General features: G+C 34.7%; 1 protein-coding gene across 15 annotated transcripts in view; it reads right to left on the bottom strand.

Annotated features, from left to right (window-relative positions):
• Positions 1–5,845: 5,845 nt before the first annotated feature.
• LOC106088495 (disks large 1 tumor suppressor protein) overlaps positions 5,846–14,222 on the bottom strand; it is a 94,064-nt gene continuing 85,687 nt past the window's right edge. For all 15 annotated transcript variants that reach the window (XM_013254044.2, XM_013254024.2, XM_013254027.2 and 12 more), the window contains 3 exons: positions 13,884–14,166; positions 10,123–10,214; positions 5,846–7,756 (listed from right to left, as the gene is read on the bottom strand). In XM_013254044.2, the coding sequence (XP_013109498.1) occupies positions 7,650–7,756; positions 10,123–10,214; positions 13,884–14,166 (482 nt within the window). In that variant the 3' untranslated portion in view covers positions 5,846–7,649. The remainder of the gene's footprint in view (positions 7,757–10,122; positions 10,215–13,883; positions 14,167–14,222) is intronic.

Genomic DNA, 14,222 nt, shown 5'->3' with positions numbered 1-14,222 from the left:
GTTCACACTCGACGTCCTTGCATTAACACCACACCACCTCACGCATTCCCCTCACCCACTCTGTCCTCTATGTTTGATCAATCTGTGTGGCATGATCTTTCAGTTGCGTCAATCCAAGACTGTGCCTCTGGCAGCTGTGCCTCGCACTCGACCTCAAGTGTCGTCTCAAGTATCCGGTAGGAAATCTCTTCCGTTCCTTCCAGGTTTCGTATCGTTGCATTGATTACACCGCGATGGTATGACCAACTCCTATCCTCTATCCATTCTACCATGGGTCGAATTTGGTCTAATTACGTTCCTGGAGAACCTATTAATCCAATTTGTACATTTCATCACTTTGGTTAGGTTTTTTAAAGTCACAAATAATCGACTTTTTGTGCGACTTTTCCAACGGTAATCCTGGTTGCAATCCATAATCGACCAATAATTATTAATAGTGTTTGGGTACTCAAAAATTTTAAGTTTTATGAAAACCAGCTGTTTAATTCAACTAAATAGCAAAAGAGAGTTAAAGCTGTTCTTACTCTCCTGCAAATTTTTACTGGAAAAGTACTCGAACAGACCTATTATGGTAAAGTAAAGGATAAAGCATGACATAATTACCAGGTTGTGTACCGTTAACAGCTGAGTACAATTTTTAATCGCGAAATATACTATCTGTTAACGAGTTCTGGTTGTGTGTGAGTGTATTATAGGTAAGAACCATACACAAGCAACGAAAAATTGCGTGAACTAGTAACATACTCAAAATCAGAGATGTACTAATCACTGATTTTGACAGATAGTGTACTCAATATTTTGTTGTTGGGCAACTGCCGCTACCTGGAAATGAATGTATCTTGGGATAAAGGGTAGGGTAAAGTTTGAACTTTTGTAATAAATTGAATATAAGTGTGAACTTAGTTTACCAATTTCATGCTAGGACCTAAAATATTCAACTGGATTCCTTAAAAGGCACTGCATCCAACTTTGGACGCCGTGGCGGCACGGGTTATCTTTAACCGATCACCACAATATTTCGCATTTATCGTCAGCAAAAGGATAAAATGGAGGGAATGCGTGTAAAAACAAAAAATTTTTGTTTTATGGGACGCTGTATATTAACATAACATACATAAAATCAGAGTTGCACTAATCACTAATTTTGACAGATAGTGCATTCAATATTTTGTTGTTGAGCAACTGCCACTACCTGTAAATGAATATATCTTGGTATAACCCCCTTTATTTACAGTTGGAGTAAACTGTCACAGTCCTTGCGGTTTCCAGATGATGTTCCTATCCTCATCAATTTGGTCTTTGCTTTGTTAATCCTCAGGTCTACTTTGGCAGCATTGTCATTCAACCATTCCAGTTTCGCCTTTATGAGCTCGAAACGATGCGCAAGGAGGCATATATAATCCGCAACCCTGCTTCACTCCTTAATCGATTCCGAAAGGCGGGATCTCTTTTCCATTGAAATGGACTAAAACTTCAGTATTCCCGATTTGTTCAGGGATGACCTTGTTCAACAGCGTACTCCACATTGAACTTCGCGAATCTATGTCAAAAGCACACTCGAAGTCGATGAATAAAAGTTATAGGTGTGTATTAAGCTCAATGATTATACGCGGTGAGTTAATGTGGCACAAGAACGTTTCTTGTTTCTTTCTCAAAATGCTGTCAAGTGCACGCTGAAGAAGAAGTGCCATCACTTTTTTTTATTGAGTTTAGCAATGTAATCCCCCTCCAGTTTTTACACTGAGTGAGGTCACCCTTCTTTGGCATTGTGACCATGCTTCTCTTCCTCCATTGCGTGGGGATAGCGTAGGCCATCGTAGCGCAGCGGTTGGCATGTCCGCTTATGACGCTGAGTGCTTGGATTCGAATCCTGGCAGGAACATCAGAAAAATTTTAATCGGTGGTTATCCTCTCCTGATGCTGGCGACATTTCTGCCATGTATAAACTTTTCCCCAAAGAGGTGTCGCTCTGCGGCAACAACGAAGCAACAAGATAACAGATTTGTTTTTAGTAAATTATGTCTGTTATTATATGTTTAAAATTTAATCAGAAGTGCGCATGTGGTCACTATCGATGTCAGCTGAGCCATAGAGCCGGTTTATTTCACATAAATCAACCAATCTGATGCCATTGTTAACTCTTATATCGCCTTGCATTCTCATGATTGATTGTAGATTATTGTTGTTATTGCCTACCTTGACATTGAAATCCCAAATAACAAGTTTAATATCTCCTTTTGGTAGTGAGCACGTCACTGAGTCGAGTTGGGAATAGAATTGATCGTTTATTTCGTCGTCATCGGGTTCGGTTGCCGCGTAGCATTGTACAATAGCTATTTTGGGTAGTTTTGAATTTAATCTTGCCGTCATTATTAGAGATGGGCGATGGGTAAATACCCAAATGGTATTCACCCGGTAAATTGGGTAAATACCCGGTTATTTACCCATTTATACCCAAAAGCTGGGTATTTATAATTTTGCAGATATCTTGTGTATAAAAACATTTTGCAAAAATTTTTTGATGATTTCATATTCTTTGTATATAAACCTGATCTTTTGATCTCATAAAATCGGATTTTAGTTATATATAGCCGCTTTAAAAGCAGATCTCCAGACCAAAAGTCTTGAGGCAATTAATTTTTCATCAGATTTTGATGAAATTTGGGACAGTGAGTTCTGGTAAACTCATTCTGTGAAGTGTGTTTCACATCGGACTATATTAAGATATAGCTGCCCTAAAGACCGGCCGCCCGATCTCCAAATATAGGATATTGAGACCATAAAATATCAATGAATTACCCGAATTCGATCATCCAAATCGGATGAAAAATGCTCCTTTTATGGGCTCAATGCACTATGGGCTTATTACTTTATATCGGGAGATCGGTCTATATGGCAGCTATATCCAAATATGGTCCCATCTGGACCACAGAACAAACTGTGCCATTTCATCGAATTCGAGTAATAAATCGATATTTTATCATCTCAATACCCTATATCTGGAGATGGGGCGGTCGGACTATAGGGCAGCTATATCCAAATACAGTTCGATCTGAACCACACTTCACAGAAATGGGTAGTGGTCTACCAGAACTCACTGTGCAAAATTTCATCGAAATCGGATGAAAAATGACTATACAAAGAATACGAAATCATCAAAAATTGTTTGCAAAATGTTTTTATACCCAAGATATCTGCAAAATTATAAATACCCAGGAAAGGTTATTATTGGATATTTACCCAATAAATACCCAAGCGTTGAGTATTTACCCGGTAGAAAAACATCTCTAGTCATGATGCTTTGAGATATGGCATTGTATGATAGAAGAGCTCGCTTTGCTTACGGCGAGAGTAAAAGACCGACTCCATTTATTCGGTGGATTTCATTGCCTGAAAAAATGAAGTGGTAGCCGCCTTGAAGATCCATAGTTCCGGATTTCGGCCATCGTAATTCACGTTAACCAATCATTAACCGTTTTCTGAATCCATAGGTCGTCATCGGGGGGTTGTCATGTCCATTATTCCTTGTTGATGTTTCTGTAATCGTTATTTTTAGTTGAATGGCGAATTGGGCCATCGCATCGCTACTTAGTGCTGGGACTGCCAGCGACCCTTTAGGCTGGGCTTTCTTAATGGTTAATCTTCTGAAGATCAGCGAGCGCCACCGTTGGTCATTTCCTTTGGGTCATCCGATGCCGACCATATTGTACGAACCCATCGTGATATTCGTATCCATGTAAGCGGGACACCCTTGCTTATGCTTACTTCTTGGTTCGCCCCCCATATTTTGTCTCTGCGGTACCCATCATATCCGATGAGCTTTCCCCAATCCACCGTCTGGGGAGGCGTCCGATGGAAGAAGTAGCGTGAAAACTCCGCACGGACACTCATATACTACCGATAATTTTTAACGATTCCTTGATAATCACCTCTATAAATAATAAAACATGATTCATTTTGTACAATCGAAGAGAAATTAAAAAAATTTATTTCCACACAAATAAAACATAGAAGATATATAGAAGATGTATTACTATACATTTTGTGAAACGATCTCAGAAATTAATTACAATTTCGGTATTTTAAAATAATATAATAATGGTAATACAGTAATAATAGTAATAATATTAATAGAAATAATAATAATACAAACTTTTTTCGTACTGTGTTTGTTTATTTATTTGATTTGTGTGTATGTGTGTGTGTGTGTGTGTTATTTTTTAAAAGTTTTTCAACAATTTAGCACAATTTATTTTAAAACAAAAATTTTGTTTTGTATAATGTATGTATTTTGAAGGACTTATACAACATTTGGGTAGGTTGGGTTTTAAGTAGAATTTGTTTTTCTTTAATCTTACTCATCATCATCATCATCATAATCATCGTCATCTTCTGCATACGATAAAAAGTAAAAAGACTAAGAAGCTCAGTGTGTTTAGTAGTTTCTGTGATTGTGTTTGTACGAGTGTATGTTCTTGCCTATGTGTTATCTCAATACTTTCTAAAGTGTATGCAAATTAAATACAAAATGAAAAAAAGTTCTAAGTTTTTGTTATAATTGTCGTTGTGTTTGTGGCTATTCTATTAAAAACAAAAAAAAAAGAGAAAAATGGCGCGAGGCAAGGATGGATGGTCAGGGGAACATGTGGGTGGTTATTGAATGAATGCACATATGCATGTGAATGAGTTTGTGTGGGGGTTTTTTCTTTTCATTTTTAATAGAAAAATTAGCTAAGTTAAATTATAAAAAAAGTTTCACCTATTTTGTGTTTTTATTTGATTTTTTTTATTTTGTTTTAATTTCTAAGAATTAAAATTCAAAAAGAAACCAAATGAAGTTGTTGCGCATGGAGGGGGAAACGTTGGGGTTGATGGATTTGTTGGGTGGGGGTATTGGTTTCATAAACGTTAGGACTATAAAATATTTTATAAATAAACATTTGTTTGTGTGTGTGTGTTTGTATATAAGTCCAGAAAATGAATCTACATAATTCCTGTCTATAGAGCGGTGTAATACAAAATAGCTTCTAAAACGTTAGGAAAAATAGCTTCTCAGCGGTAGCACAGCAAAGAAAAAAGCCCTAATTTGTCAACAATTTGAATACTTGAAGTACGAATTTAAAAAATGTGTCATAATAAGACTGTAAAGTAATGCCGATTTTCAATTTCTACAGCAACATAATATCTCGCCATTGTATTTACATTTGAAAATATTAAAGAACAAATTTTTTTTTAATAAATTATAAAGAAAAATTAACTAAATTACAATAAAAAAAATCAACTTGAAGCCTGGGTAAAACAAGAAACAACAATTTTTGTTTTGTTTTTCTCAAATCGAAAACAAGTTCGAGCTCTTTCCTGTATATGCGACTGAAAATATCCTTAGAGTCTATACCACGAAGATTATGGCGGGGTTTTGTTGTTATTTATTTTATTTTCTTTTGTCTTGTTTTGTTTTGTTCTTTATTGAAGGGAGAATATACCTTTCGAGAAAACTGTATTAAGGTTTGTTTGTGGTGTCAGGTGAGTGTGTGGTGGTGCTTGAAGTGTTGTTGTTATTGTTTCGGTTTTACTTATGCCCCTTGAAGGAGAACTTTTGTTGGTGGCTAAACTACAGAGAGATAAAAAAATCAATTCAATCAAAAAATCAATCAGTGGTGCTCACACTTTTGCCTTAGTATTGATGTCTATTCACATGTATTCTGACTTTTTTTTAACCGTTGTTAAACAAACACCAACGAACGAATGAACTTTGAATGTACGAATAAACTTTCTAAAGTTAAAAAAGGTAACGAAATTGTGCGGTAGTATATTCGCATACTCAATAATATGCGCGATAGAAAACAACATTGATAGTTCCCATGCATAAGATGTTTAATATTTTTTCCGTGTTCTCCATAATAAAGCGATTTTAACAAAACTTAAATGTGATTTTGGAACAAGCATTAAGAAGAATACGTGTTCGTTCACACACGCACATGTTCATTCGCTGCTTACTCAATGGCAAAATTTGCATTAAATTCACCATAAAGAGCTGAATACCACTGTTTTATCTACAACATTATCTGCTTTTGATTAAGTTTAAAATTTTAACAGAAAAATTATTTAAAAATTTGGCTTTTGCTATGTATTTACAATTAAAATTTAGTTTTTCAATTAACTTTTTAATAAAATTAGACATGTGGCGATTTTTAATTAACTCGTTAATTGATAAATAAAATTTCAAAACGAAATCCCTTGACCTTCAATAAAAATTGATGCATATTTAGGAGTACACAAACACAATTGATTTGCACCACTGGTGTAGGGTATAAAGAACTTTTTTTAGCCAATGGTTTAAAGAAATATTTAATCGAAAATATCAAATATTCTAATGATTTCTATTTATAAAGCTAATTTTTTTAACTTGTTTGAAAATTTAATTGAAAACATTTGTAAAAAAACGTATTTGAATCGAAAGTTTGATTCAAGGTTTTATTGTTTTTTTTTTTTTAATTAAGCGAATGTGGTGTTCGTATTAAAAAGTTAATTGAAAATTACAAAAGTTTGCTGGTTTTATTAAAAATTTATTCGAATCTATTTGGAATTTCAACAAGAAGTAAATTAAAAAAAAATAATAATAAATTTTTGTGACAATTGTTCTGTGCGCGCTTAGCCAATGCAGTGGATAGAAGATAAACACGAAGAACAAAAAAAGTGTTTGACGGTATTTAGATAAAGACTCATATTACTATTTAACAATACCTAATTTGTGTGTTTTGTATGTACTATGTTTGTATGTGTGTGTGTATATATGTATGTAGTATGCATGTAGGTTATTCTTGTTTTGTTTGTATATAACATTACAAAAGTTGAATTCTATTGATGTTCTCAATAGGGGGAACTGCATTTCTTCGTAATCGTTAATTTTAGTGTAGTTTCTTTTCTTCCTATTGTTTATAGACTTTAACATAATATTCTTTCTTTTTCGCTTGTTGTTTATTTATTTCATCTTCTGGTGGTTATTTAAATATGGTATTCGAGTTTTCATTTCTTTATGAAATTTTAGTTCTTGTTTTCCTTCTTTTTCTTTGTTGCTTACTTCTTTTTCTTCTCTATATATGTATATATATGATTTTTTTGTTTTTGTTTTGCTTTGCTTTTTTTTACTAAATAACAACAAATGCATTTTTACAATGCATTGGATATATTCCTCTTCTATTTTTGCTCACCATTCTTGTTTTTTTTTTTTTTTGTTTGTTCGCGCTAATATTTAAATCGTTTATAACGGTTTTTTCTTCTTATTCTTCTTCATTACATTCTGACAAAACTAAATGTTAGTGATAATAAAAGGGGGTGGTGGTTAGAGGGGAGTTGAAGGAGGGACTTTCTCATTGCAAGTTTTAGCAATAGATTTTGCAAATGTATGCAGGTTTGTTTGTATGTGTATGTCTATATGTGACCGCTTACGATTCAAGCCAAATATAGGATTGTTTTCGGAATTGAGGATATACATACATATATATATATACCTAAATATATATATATATATATAACACTTGTTTCTAATGTGTTTTATTGTGTTGTTGTTGCTGTGTAATTGTCGTTGATCTCGAGACAGGTCGACAACGTACTCGAGGTGGCAGTGTCCATGTTGTCGCAACGGCTGGTCATAGAGATTCCTTTGAAGGGACCCATATGGTTGGACCAGATTGTGACCAAACCATTGACTTTACTTTGCTGTAGACCTCCTCGATGGTATCACCTTGTACAACACCTGAAATGATTCGATAACCCAGAAGTTGACATTATTTTACAAGAAATAAAAAAAAAATATTGTTAAAAAGTTCATAACATTAGGTGTACAAATTGATAATGTCGTTTTTTGCTTGAAATGCAGTTTTCTGTTGTGTTCTAGTATTCACTTTTACTCCTCGAACCAACTTGTGCCAACACACGAGTTAAGTGTCCAAGTTTCATTAAGATTTCTTAAAGAACACCAAATAAGTTTTTCGCCATAAGCTGAATTGACTGAATTGTTGTTGTTGTAGCCAATATAATCAATGTAGATATTAAGTTCGGTCACTAATAGAAGTTTTCACAAAACGTTGTTTCACTATTGTAGAAAATCAGTGAAGTGAACTTTATACCCTATCACCCACACATAGCTGTCGAGATTTGTCTCCATTTGTTGAATTAGTTTTTGAATGTTCATCGGGTTTCATTGCATCGAATTGTATACGTATTTGTCGATGCACTTATTGTTCGGCCTATTTTTGTCGTTGTTGAGTGGTGTTGCACAATAACGAAACAATACCTCTTGAATTCTGGCTTCATAAAATATGGACTTGGCATCATCTCGCAATATAAGTGACACTTTGTATAGTTCAACACAGCTAATCTCTGGCGAGAAGAAGTCACTAAATTGTTCGATTGTTGAATTAACAATGATGTCTAATGAGTCAATAGAATTAACACTATTTAGACCGATATATCGCAGTAATTTGATCTGTTACGATGAAAATATCTTCCCTTGCCGACGTATCTCCATAAGTGCCTTCTACGTTAATTTTACATTACGGTCTGCGTTGAGATGGTGTTGAGTTCTGGAAGTTTATTTTCTTTTATAGCAGCTGTTTTCGATTCGCAATGTCGTTGATTCCTCTAATAAACTGAGCACGTAAAAATATATCTGTAATTGATTTCTTGCCACATACTCTGCGATCATTACCTTTCTGGTACTTTGATAAACCAACTCTTCATATTTAAGCTCATTTGGGTTTTGAAAGCGCAGTAATTGTGTTGGAATTTGTTGGTCCAATTGAATGAACTTTGTTATCTTCCTTTTCTATTGTCCACTATTCGTTGTTTCATCAACATCTTAAGAGTGAATTGTCATTTTATCATTTATATATTTCTTCTCGTTTTAACTCTCATTGAATAATGTAATTAAATTGAACAACTCGAGTTTCTTTATTCAAAATATAACAATTTTGCGACGAGTTGAAAGTTTATCAAAACCACAACATTTTAAATCATTCGAAATAATTATCTGATCAAAATTAAGTATAAAACCTAATTTCTGCGAGAAGGATTCAACATAACATTACACGTATCACATTACACGAGATGGATGTGATACAATTCAAAGAATTCATGGGTGTATATAAACAAATCTTAAATAAAATTACTGGATCTCATTCAAATTCAAACCCATCCAATTCAATGAACAATGCTGTTACGAACAATGGTTTAGTGCCGAACTTTGAACCTTTGGAGATATCTAAGGAGTCATTTTGACAGTACAAACGAAGGTTCGAGAACTAAGTTCAAATGAAAAATGTTCACAGAAACACCGAATATTGCGCCAACCTTAAGTAGAAGGTTGAATCCTTCTCGCAGAAATTAGGTTTTATACTTAATTTTGATCAGATAATTATTTCGAATGATTTAAAATGTTGTGGTTTTGATAAACTTTCAACTCGTCGCAAAATTGTTATATTTTGAATAAAGAAACTCGAGTTGTTCAATTTAATTACATTATTCAATGAGAGTTAAAACGAGAAGAAATATATAAATGATAAAATGACAATTCACTCTTAAGATGTTGATGAAACAACGAATAGTGGACAATAGAAAAGGAAGATAACAAAGGAAAAACAATTATATATATATAATGTCGCTTTAATTAATTGCAAATATAATTATATATGTACTCGTTAACCGAGTCACAGACAACTCTGTTCATATGTAGCTGCTTTTTCAGTGTGTCGTTGTATGACTTTTGTTTGTGTTATGTCCTCCAACAGAATGCCGCAAACTTAGCAATCAATTTATCAATAGACAATTTTTGAATGAATGAACTCTTTGATTTGGCAGTTTGGCCAGCTTTAGTTGTATATAACTTTTTGCCCTTGGGATTACAGGATGCAGAAAGCACTCCTTTTTCTCAAATGAAAGAAGAATGAAAGAAGTCTATCGAATACTGATTAATTATAACAGATGTTTACCCTCCAAACCAACATATTTGTTATTATTGAGATAAACCGCATGTGATAGTGATAGTTACGCTATATGTTTTGCAAATCGACATCATTAACTTGTATAGCCAATATGTACAAGCATATATGTTTATATATTTACCTGTGAAATATTCTCCAAACTCTTGTTCCATTTTTACAGCTCGTTCATAAGTTTTCTTGGCTTGTTCTTCAGTCATCCGACGATTCATTTCCCTGTTTATATAGCAATGCGATATAGAAAAAAATAAATATTTGTAAAAGTTATGTAACTGTTATTCTTTAAAAGATTTCTAAAATTTACCAAATTCTTTATTACTTAGTCTAAATAAGTGGGCATATGGGATTTGATACATATTATACGAACTAGGACTAGGCATATAAAAAAGTTTTCCTGATCACTGCAGTGTGTAACTGTCAACCAATACACACCTGTCAAAGCCATTTCATCATTTTTTTATATATTGATTTTTACTTTATCGACCAACGCGTAAGCACATAAAAATGCCTAAGGATTGGTATTCAGTTCCTCTTTCCATGCGGAAATCTGTCAAACTCCACATAGAAAAAACCTATAAGCTATGTGAAATAAATAAAAGCAGTTTTACGCTAAAGCCCAGTACTGACTTCGAGTTTTCGTTCGAACAACTGTCAAAAGGCCCTATAAAAAAACTTTTGCGAAATGAGTACGAAATTTATTCAAATAAGTTGTACTAAGTTCTTTTTACGAAATGATTTCAACATGTTGCCAGCAACAAGTCAAATTTCGTAGATTTTAAATGTTAATGTATATTAATTCCAGCGAACAATAACAAGCAGCTGCTTATAAATTTGTTTTATTCTTTTGTGTAGAGAGAAAAAAAGACACTGCATCCGTCCAAAATTCAATGTGACTCCATAAACTTAACGAATTCAACAAAAATCTCTGCTCCAGTGCCCCCATTCAACTTGGACCCATCCATGCAAATGGAGCGACCGGAGAAGCTCGGGACACTCCCAGCCCAAAGTTCCTTCTCCGGGAAGACAAATTCCCATGCCACGTAATTGTTCCACTCCAGGCCCTTTCGCAGAACAAACGAATGTGCGAAGTCGGAAGAACGTCATGTCCATGACTCCCCCAGTTAGAAGGCAGATCTCAACGTCACGACCTCTACATAAAAGTGCAAAGGCAAAGGCCCAACCAAAGAAGTGTGCGTCCATTGGACCACCCCTGGTACAAGTTCCCAAATCCTGGCTATTGAGTTGTGCCATGGTTAGAGCGCACTCAGCCTCCGTTTAATTCTCTCCTCAACGTTTATTCTCCAGTTATAGTAAAAAATTATGCCCAGGTATTTAGCCTCCCGAGAGATCGGCAGCTCACTCCTTCCAGGGTCGATTTTCTGAATTCGCCATACTTTCTCCTTCCAGCGGGAGTGGATGGAACAGAATATCATGATATATATGGACAGTCAGTCGTCACTAAAGGTTCTAGCGACGAACTATGTGAAGTCGAGACTGGTTAGAAGATGCAAAGAGCTTCTTTGACCCATAGGAAGGGCTGTCAGTCTCAGGGTTGCGGAGTCGGAGTTAGCGTTTAGCATGCTTGCTCTGACTTCCAGTTGTGAACAGCTGTTCGCGTGAGACCACCTTTTTAAATCCGCCTTGCGTATTATCTTGGTACAATTAGAAGGTATAGTCATAAAACCAAAGAAATCAACAATACAACCCTGTGGCGCAAATTCCCACTAGGCTGTAAAAAGTCTGTACACTATCAAATTGACATTCTATTGTAGTTTTTATTTGCAATATCATGTGTAGCAGTCACAAGATCAAAAGAGTTATAATTATAAACGTGTAAATTATAAATTCAAATGATAAAAATGTGAACAAAGAAACTAAATGTAAAAAACCTTTAAAATCCAACAAAGCATTTGACGTTCTTGTGCGATTTGGATACAACTCTGAAATTGGAAAATTTGATCAGCTGGGCTTATGACTTTACCTTCTTATTGTACCAATCGACATGTGGTAATTAATTCTCTGCTAAACGATTTCTGGAATTGCTAAGCCATATTAATATACCGACCATCCGCTTATGACGCTGAAAGCCTGGGTTCGAATCCTGGCGAGACCATCAGAAAAAAATTTTTAGCGGTAGTTTTCCTCTCCTAATGCTGGCAACATTTGTGAGGTACAATGCCATGTAAAACTTCTCTCTAAAGAGGTGTCGCACTGCGACACGCCGTTCGGACTCGGCAATAAAAAGGAGGCCCCTTATCATTGAGCTTAAACTTGAATCGGACTGTACTCATTGATATGTGAGCAGTTTGTCCCTATTCCTTAGTGGAATGTTCATGGGCAAAATTTGCAATTTGCATCATAGGTTTTGATCGATTTTACCCGCATTTCATTCACAAGCTCCAATACAAATCATTAATCCAAAATTCGGTAAAATTTAATCAAAATTATATGTGCTTTAAAAGTTCAATGGCCGGATTGATATATAATTATGTATCACTATCTGACTTTAATTGCCATGCAATTATATACTTCGTTGTGACATAGAGATGAATAATGCTTTGGGTGCTGTAATTACATGTTCTTTGATCGTGCTTAACCATAGATTATTATTATTAGGTACAATTGTCATCTTTAATCATTTATTAATGCACACGGCATTAAAAACTAATCTAAATTTAGTTATATGGCGAGTAAGATGAAACGTTTTTTACTCTTTTAGTCACTGAAAGGCATACATATTTCCGAAGAAATATAATTGAATCTTCTTATATATAACAGTGTTGCGGTTTGCTTGTTCATATTGTAGAGTTTATATGAAGTTCTTTTGTAAAAAGTAAATTAACCAATTTATCGATTCAAATAAAAATATTTAATATATGATGGAAATTTGAGTGTTTTATTAGATTTTTAGAAAATTTTCGCTTAAAAAAGTGTCCGCCCTTTTAAAATGGACTCCTAAACCGACAAGTAAGCCGATTGGAAAAAATTGTACTTAAATGGACGATATTTTGCGAGTAGAATACGAATCATAAACCCAAATTTGGGAGAAGTATATGGGGAAGCTTTCCAAAGCTTCCCCAGGCGGGCCGAAACACAGTAGAACTTCAATGAAAGTTCATTGAGAGTAGTGAAATTTTGGGTTAACTTGAACCAGGAAGTATTTGCCTCCAAAATTATATCTGTTAAGTAAGAAGTGGCATGGTTTTGAAAGTAAAGTATGTTGTTTAGATGGTTTTGCAGAACAATAAAACGCATAACAAGTACCGATCTGGGCCAAATAGAAGAAGGATGTCGAGTGGCTTAACACAATTCACTGTCCCAAATTTCAGCAAACTCGGTTAACAAATGTGGTTTTTGTCGGCCTAAGACCCTAAATCGGCGGATATAGTCCGATATAGCCCATCTTGGAACTTAACCTGCTTATGGACAAAAAAATCTGTGCAAAGTTTCAGCTCAATATCTCTATTTTTAAAGACTGTAGCGTGATTTCAACAGACAGACGGACGGACATGGCTAGATCGTCTTAGAGATTTACGCCGATCAAATATATATATTTTATAGGGTCGGAAATGGATATTTCGATGTGTTGCAAACGGAATGACAAAATGAATATACCTTATCCTTCGGCGGTGAGTATAAAAAGATCTTCTCTGAAAAAATTGGGGCCACATTGAAAACTATAAGTCTAAAAATCACCCTTTAGATATTATTACAAATTAAAAAAGTGCATCTGGACATGGCTCTTCTAGAAGTCTGGACCTTCTGGACATCGGCCTCAAAATACTAAATTAACATTTTTTGTCTAAATATTCGTTTTTGAATGTGGTGAAGCACACCAAAACTCGCGTTGAAAAAAGAACATTTTCAATTTTTAGCTATACTTACATGATAGAATCTACAGACTTGGGTTTTATGAATATAGCAATTGGGTATAATTGAGCCACTTGTAGACGCTTTATTGCATTGCCCGATACATCCAGAATACAATGTTTGCCCTTTTCGGCCACCTCACGTACACTCGCTACCGATGTGCCATACAAATTGTCATTGTATTGGCCAGCCTCGATAAACAAATGATTTTGTATGTCGTGTTCCATTTGCTCGCGAGACGATACAAAATGATAATCACGTCCATCCACTTCATAATCACGCTTGGGACGTGTGGTATCTAAGGACAGAAGTAAAAGGAGAGTTTGAAAAACAAATAAAAATATAATGGCGCTT

Source organism: Stomoxys calcitrans, chromosome 4 (genome assembly GCF_963082655.1).
Source record: "Stomoxys calcitrans chromosome 4, idStoCalc2.1, whole genome shotgun sequence".
NCBI classification, from domain to species: domain Eukaryota; kingdom Metazoa; phylum Arthropoda; class Insecta; order Diptera; family Muscidae; genus Stomoxys; species Stomoxys calcitrans.
Note: the sequence above shows the minus strand (reverse complement) of the source record. Positions and strands in the feature narration are given on the sequence as shown.